Here is a 7913-nt window from a genome sequence, read left to right as displayed (position 1 = left end):
GATCCTTCATTACTCCGCTTTAACCCGCTCTGAGCCTAGTCTCTGGTGGCTGGCTTTTAAGCCTCAGTTCTCCTGTGGGAGTTTGCGTATAGTGCTTTGTCTCAAATCCTGCCAGCACAACCTTGAAGAACATTCAGCTCTCATCCAAACAACAATTAAGAGCTAGTTGGTATGTAGATTGAAAAGAAAGGGAGATAAAAAAAACAAAAAAACAAATCTCAGAGGATTTAATAACAAACCCATTAGCCAGCGCTAACAGGATGGAACAGTCGTTTAATTAGAGCAACACCTGATTAATGCTCATTTACCACAGGAGCCTGATCAAGTTCACTCTCCCCACTCTCTGGTCGGATCCAAACAAACAAAAAAACTTCCCGAACGCCTCCACAGAGACAGCTGGCAGTGCGAGTGTACGGTACTGCGGGTCACACACCCAACAAGCTGCTCTACGTACGGGCCTCCCTTATCTCTGAAACGCGCCCGTCTTTCAGCGGAGAGCTTGAGAGCTGTTTTCATAATGTAACTAGCCCTCGTCCGTCAGCTGAGACCAAATGGGATTCTCCGGTGTTCATGTTCATGATCGCTAAATGCCTTGTTTTACAAATTACTGAGGCTGAAAGACGCATAAGGAATTGGACAGTGAGCATTCACACACATGACAAAAAGGCTGTTGGCTCTATAATCTTTAGTTAATAAAAAGCAGTACAATTTATACAAAGACATTACAGTACTTGTACAACACTTCAAAATACTGTAGTTACAAATTAACATGTCATAAGGAAACTGAATGTAAGAGTATTGATGGTTATTATCTGACTTAACCGATGTTACGTTTGAGACTACAATTCTTGACTGCATGTAGTGATTTGTTGGTAACTTTTAGCCATGTATGGTCAGCTTCTTCTCAGAATAAGCACACAGTGCTTTCCGCCCAGTCTGACCAGGAAGGCATTTATACCATTCTCTTAGTATAAATCACAATAACAATAGGAGAATTACTGAATTAACTAAAAAAGACCAACGCAGTAGAACAAAAATGGAAAAAAAAGGAATTAGGCAAGCAACAATGTAGCCTTTTTTCAACTGGCCATACTTTGAGAAAGAATTATTGAGAATCGTTTCCATTACATTATCGGTGAAAGTCATAAACCAGTGAGGAAAGCTTTACTGAAATGTACTGTAATGGCATGGCAATAACCAGGTTTTAATGTGGGGGAAAAAACTGAAATAGTGGAATGTACTGTGCCTTTCATTCCCCCAGCGCCCAAGGTTACACACACTCATACACAGCAGAGCTTGCCCACATACATAGCACACTAGTGTGACGAGTGAAAATAGAGTACCACTCCTCACTGTCAGCTATAACAAGAATGTCACCAAGCTGTTGGTGGCTTAAGTCAGCATTTGTCACAATTAGATCTCGCAACAACTTAGTGGATTTTAGGCCAAAATATATTTGTAGTAAAACACAATAATGTTAAAGTGCAAAATCATTTTAAAGTGCCCCCATCTACCCAACACTGAAACAGCACCAGAAGAAGTTTAAAAGTGCAGTATGGAAGATTTAGTAGGGCAATGACGCCTGTCAAAATGAATTGTTGTGTTGTGTTGTTTGTTTTTGTTTTGTAAGGGCCAATTTATACTGAAGATTCATGAGACGTTCTGTAAAGCAGTAACATGCTTCAACACACCCTCTAAAACCCAGGAGGGTTTATACTAGTGCAACAACTCGCAACAGCACCAACGTTTCCAAAACCAGCCAGATAAACTAGCAGGCTAATTAGCAAAGTTAACCAACTAAGCTAAAAAGCACATTTAGAGTTACATTTATTTTTGTAACTTTTGTGATACAGTCAACCATGTTTTGCTGACATGCTTCTACAGTAGTCCAGAACAGACAAACAGCCAAGCTTTTGATGGCCACCGACATACTAACATAGTTATTTAGTAGGTTGCAATTCAGCAATTTCACCACTAGATGCCACTAAATTCAACACACTGCACCTTTAATCCACACTTATCAGTGTCAGAGAAAGAGGAAGTAGCTCATCTTCCTTGCCTCTGTTCCTCCCTATCTCCCATCTAAGGGCATTCCTGCCCCTGTATCCCTGCCTAGAGAGAGAAAGAGACAGTACTGCACTGTGGGAAAGTCACAAGGTCCAGCGTCAATAGCATCCTTACACTTCTCTCAAGGTGTCTGCGAGTGAGATTCACACACTGCACTGACACACTCACATTCACACAAACCCACAGACACACACACACACACACACACACACACACACACACACAGGCTTGTGCCCAGCAGCCAGTGCCACAGCTCCTGAGTGTGAAGATCAGAAGTGATTACACGCAGGCTATCACACATGTCGGAATGTCCACTCCAGTCCATGCCGAAAGGCGGGACCTGACTGACTCAGGGCACTGACGTGTGTCTCTTGAATCCGAGGTCATCGTCGCGCTGCTTCTGTTGTCGCTTGAGGTGATGGCTCTCGCTGTGTGAGCGTGGCAGATAGATGGTGTCGTAGCCCTCGGTGCTCAGGCCCGCCGACTGCATCATGTAGGGCAGGAGGTCCGGGACCACGACCTGCTCCACCACAAACACGACAGGCTCCACAGCCAATAGGAGAACCCAGCCCAGGGCCCCCAGCCAATAAGAGGAGCCTAGGCGGCTGATGTCATTCTGGATTTCTGCTCGGTGGTGATGAGTGAAGAGTGCCCATGAGAGGAGGAAGAAAAAACCTGAGAGAGAGAGAGAGAGAGAGAGAAGAAGAAGAAGAAGGAGATAATGTGACATAAGAGAGAGAGGTAAGTAACTTTATTTGTCCTGAAGGAAATGTGTCCTCTGCATTTAACCCATCAGGGGGTGTACTGTGTACTGTACACACACACACACACACACACACACACACACACACACACACAAACACACACTAAAAATGAGAGGAGAGATGGGTGACAAGTGAGAAGGACAGGCAGGTGTGAATAAGAGGCTTGAGAAGAGGACAGAAAGAGATAAGTAGAGGCAAGGCAAGAGGAGAAAAGAGGAGAAGAGAGAAGAGGAGAGGAGAGTACAGGAGATAGATGAATGCAGGGGAGAAGAGAGAAGAAGAGAGGAAAGAAGAGGAGAGACAGATGAGTGTAGAGAAGAAGAGGAGGAAAGAGAGGTGAAGAGCAAACACAGCCAGTCAGTCAGTCAGTCCTCCGTCATTGCTGGGGACAAGTCAGTATTGGTACTGTATGGCAGCTCAGGGTGCTCAGCTTGTGCAGGCCTGGGATGGTGGCAGGCAGCGCACAGAGGCAGGTCTGGGATGGTGGCAGGCAGTGCACAGAGGCAGGTCTGGGATGGTGGCAGCGCAGTGCACAGAGGCAGGTCTGGGATGGTGGCAGCGCAGTGCACAGAGGCAGGTCTGATCCCAGTGCACAGAGGCAGGTCTGATCCCAGTGCACAGAGGCAGGTCTGATCCCAGCACAGTGGCAGGAGGAACAGAGTCCTGCGCCAGGGGGGGCGCTGCTCTGTCAGTTTAGGCTGTCAGGAGACGCCACGTAATGTGTGTAGACAAGTGCAGAGTGACTGGGTCAACCTCACTCAATGTCCTCTCGGTCTCAGATACAAACAGCCTGCCACAGATACACACACTCACACACACACACATACACACACACGCGCACACACACCTCATTCAACATGTAGTACACACACATGCAAAACATGAAACGCATAAGTGCACACAGAGACAGACACTGAACACTGAACATTAACATCCCACATTTGTACATATGTACAAACATACATTATAAACACAGATACTGTACACACTGAGACATGAACACACACACACACACACACACACACACACACACACACACACAGACAGACAGACAGACAGACACACACACACACACACACACACACACACACACACGGCATGTACACACATGGTGACAATTATACATGAATGCAAATTCTCCATGTGTGCACCATCTGCACACCTACCCTTTCAAACACAGACATACATTAAGGAACATGCACAAAACACACACACACACACACACACACACACACACACACAAAACACACACACACACACACAGACACGCCCATACATATGCATACCTGTTAAACTGAGGGTGATGAGCAGCAGAGTGGTGGGGTTGAGAGCTGTGCCCACCATGAGGAGAGAGCGCGTGTTGGTGTATGAGTGCACCGTGTCGTGTGTCCAGCAGAGGGCGAAGACGAGGCACAGAACTCCCGAGCAGACGGCCATCATGAAGGCCAGCACCCCGAAGACGCGCTCCGACTCGCTCAGGGCTGAAAGCACACAGACATACAGAAGTCAAACACAGGAAACAGTGGGTTTAGATTCCCACTCTGGAAATATGTACACAGAGACAGATAAACACACACACACACACACACACACACACACACACACACACACATTCCATTACCAACACATTTTTAGACCATAGAATCATCAGCTCTTGGGCACTGTGAGGTGGGTGAATCAGACTGAATATGAAGACAGGAAGTTGAGTGATTCTGAATCAAAGGTGCAATGGCAACTCATACAAAACAGATGTTAACATGTTTTCAGTGTGCAGTGTGTGTGTGTGTGTGTGTGTGTGTGTGTGTGTGTGTGTGTGTGTGTGTGTGTGTGTGTGTGTGTGTGTGTGTGTGTGTGTGTGTGTGTGTGTATGTGTGTGTCTGTCTGTGTGTCTGTGTGTGTGTGTGTGTGTGTGTGTGTGTGTGTGTGTGTGTGTATGTGTGTGTGTGTGTGTGTGTGTGTGTGTACAGTATGTTTTGTTGCATGTTCCGCTTGCCTCTCATCAACATGTGTACACATGTGGACCTACATCAGCTCATGTCTATACTGTATGTGGCAAAGCCTGAGGCTGTGGCAGCACATCGCTCCACAGGCCACAGACCACAGATCACCTTGAGATCAAAGGGAAAGATATCTGTGGTTTTGCATCCTTTCAGCAGACAGTCACTGCAGCGCACTAACACTCATCAGGAAGTTTTTACTCCGAGCCCTGCAGTGCAACAAGTCAGAGCCTGCCTGCCACTTAAGCAAGCACATTCCTTCACCGACTACCCAACCAGTTCCCCCGACTTCAGCTACAGGCAGGCTTCTCCGCCTGCGTCTAAAGAACAACAGATCCACTGTAAGAGAGAAATGCTGCCCTCACACAAACAAGCCTCACAGAAATGCCAACACCCGAGTCTGAAACAACCAGTGTGACAAACACAATCACACCAAGACGACCTTTGTACCATTTCAGTACCATACGGTTGTTTTAAGGATTGTTTTCTACAGACACTTAGGGAGGGGACTAAATCCTTATATTTTACTTGAAAGAAAGGATAATTCTCTCATTCTTCTCTTCCCCTTTTTTCTCTTCTCTTACTCAGACTTACACGCATTATTAAATGAATGTCAGGTAAGACTCACCTTTAATAACCCTGTCTCCTCCAGTCCAGTCCCTGTCCTGGACAGACCCCTCGTCGTCGGTGCTGGTGGTGTTGTCCACTGCCCAGAGTCCTTGGCCATCTATCCAGAAAGGAGTCCAGACTGCGAACGTCACACACAAACAGCCCAACAGTCCCACGCAGGACTCGATCACCTGGAACCGATGTGCCAAGGCTTTCGCTTCCACCTCTGACATCTCTGTGGCGGGAGAATGATCCGTCAGGAACCAAGAGGGGAATGGAAGAATACAACACAGGTAAGGTGACACGTTGAAAAACACAGGAGATCGGAGTAAGGAAAAGACACACCTGAGAGAAGGAGTGAACAATGCTACCTATCCTAAGTGGGTGGAGCTTTTACAGGTGAATACACCTGTCCATATTACAACAGCAGGCTATTAGTCATGGTTTGGGGCTACATTAAAGAGTGTGTAATCAACATCAAGACATAGTACAGTAGCTATAATTAATATGGGTTAGCTCTTAATTTCAGTACACACAAAACAGTACACTAAAAATGTTGGTCAACTAATGCATTTACAGTAACTTCCCACATATCTCTGAACCAATCAAAATCGGCAACCGTTTACCCTCACATTTAACAAGCATTGGGGAATGTTAACTACTGCAGTGAACATGGTTTATTCAGGTCTATTATTAATAGTATTAATATGTATTAACATTCAGGTTTATTGTTAATATTTAAGTGATGTTAGTCGAGAGGTCTTTCAAGATAATGCGCTAGGGCCTACCCTCAGACACTGTGAAAAGAGAATGGCGGGCATCCCTGCATCTTGCTCCGACAGAATCAACATCAAACTGCAGTCGAGCACGTACAAGCACAGACTACAAGCATACTAATGAGACCGAAGAGCACAGAAAACCCAGTGGAGGGGGTGCAGCACTTACCGCGTATTTTGCTCTCCGGCTCCGAGGATTCCCGAGAGCGCAACCATCGCAGCAGCTCCTTGGCTGCATCTTTGAGTTGATGAAGCATTGATTAAGTCTCAAAACAGCGTGTACATACAAAGTAGATAAAAAAAACAAGTCAAGCCGCTGAGAGACAGCGACAGAGAAGTCAAACAACACAGTAGTCCTCAGAACTCTTTCTCTCATACAGAAGTGTGTAGGCTACACTCTGTAGGCAATCGAGTTCGTACTGTAATTCGAAGTTGCACCTCTCAGGAGCTATGTAGATCTGAATAAAACTGCTTATGTGATGGTTAGTCTCATGCCTCACCGTTAAACTGTAAGATACAGCGAGTACCGCCCCTAACGGAAACCCCCACGTGAGGTTTGAGTTCCCCCTGAATCCCCGCTGAATCACGTCAGCTCTTGCCACTCGTGGAAAGTGAAACTCCTCGTTGACTGTGGTCATAGTGAGAGTCGAGTCGACCCAGGGGTCAGGTTGAAAATACAGCTCTGTTTCAAGATGCGCTCTTGCCAGTGTGAAGGTCAGAAAGATGAGGAAACCACATGGACAGAAATCCCTGAGAGCATTATGTCCAGAGAACCAGACTGATTGTGCACAATGTAGGCCAAGTGTACATCCACAGGTGATTATTTATAGGTTCTTATGGAGATAGATAGGCATAAATGAACCCGCACAAAAAAGGGTAAGATTTCTATAGTTCTATTGTAGTATAACCTACTTCTATAATGTTACACCTATAATGTTATATTATAGTCTATAATATCCTTATAGTGTAGGCTAGTGTAGTCTTATAGCCTAGACCTATGTCCTAAAATAGCCTACTGTTAGATCTTGTAAAATGTATATCATGTAGGCCTATAGTAGCCTATCCCTATTATAATACTATAACATTTCTTACATTTCCATAGTTATTTTAAGTGACAAACAAGTAATAAGTCCTCTACTGTGATATCACACCGTTATTTAGTTTTCTTTTAAAAAAAATGCACAGAAGTCCGGGTTAAAAAGATTTTGCCCTCGACCATGTTTGTTTCACAAAGTCAAGATTACATTCTTGTTCTTGTTCCCAAATTCCTGTTTATATTCCAGATGGGCTTCTTGGGAATTATTGTGGGCCGACAAAACAGAGGGATTACTGTTAACAAGCTCTCACAGACCATCAAGCACACTGACATTACTGATATAATCACAAGAGTATTCCAGAGAGAAGTACACAAGCAGAAGTGTTTTTTTTGTTTCTTAATCGCCTTGCTGAACTACCCAGCAGTTACAGCAGCTGTGTAAACAGATTCTGAATTTTTCAGATTCAGATTTTTGTCTTCACTTGGGCATAGATTTAGTTTTCACAAAGATGATGAATTCAACATGTTATTACTCATTACCAGGAACACATATGCATATCTCTCTCTCTTTCTCTCTGTTTCTCTAGCCTCAGCCTCCAACTGAGTTGCAAATTCACTTTCCCACACTCATTGTGGTTAGAAATGGAGACAGTTATGACCAGCA

General features: G+C 44.9%; 1 protein-coding gene across 1 annotated transcript; it reads right to left on the bottom strand.

Annotated features, from left to right (window-relative positions):
- Nucleotides 1-676: 676 nt before the first annotated feature.
- si:ch211-256a21.4 (uncharacterized) lies at nt 677-6676 on the bottom strand. Its single transcript, XM_062548243.1, has 4 exons — nt 6383-6676; nt 5457-5672; nt 4118-4312; nt 677-2742 (listed from the first exon to the last, which is right to left on the bottom strand). Exons 1-4 carry the CDS (start codon nt 6468-6470, stop codon nt 2417-2419), a joined length of 825 nt encoding a protein of 274 aa, XP_062404227.1. The 5' UTR covers nt 6471-6676; the 3' UTR covers nt 677-2416.
- Between the last annotated feature and the right edge of the window lie 1237 nt (nt 6677-7913).

This window comes from Sardina pilchardus, chromosome 10 (assembly GCF_963854185.1).
Source record: "Sardina pilchardus chromosome 10, fSarPil1.1, whole genome shotgun sequence".
Classification (NCBI taxonomy): Eukaryota; Metazoa; Chordata; class Actinopteri; order Clupeiformes; family Clupeidae; genus Sardina; species Sardina pilchardus.
Note: the sequence above shows the minus strand (reverse complement) of the source record. Positions and strands in the feature narration are given on the sequence as shown.

Excerpts from the sequence above, each read along its gene's own strand:
- si:ch211-256a21.4 (XM_062548243.1), bottom strand. The coding sequence starts at position 6,470 with ATGCTTCATCAACTCAAAGATGCAGCCAAGGAGCTGCTGCGATGGTTG. Across the intron at positions 5,673-6,382 it reads GCCGGAGAGCAAAATACGCG|AGATGTCAGAGGTGGAAGCG; the intron begins GTAAGTGCTGCA and ends CTCCCGCCACAG. Across the intron at positions 4,313-5,456 it reads AGGAGACAGGGTTATTAAAG|CCCTGAGCGAGTCGGAGCGC; the intron begins GTGAGTCTTACC and ends GTGTGCTTTCAG.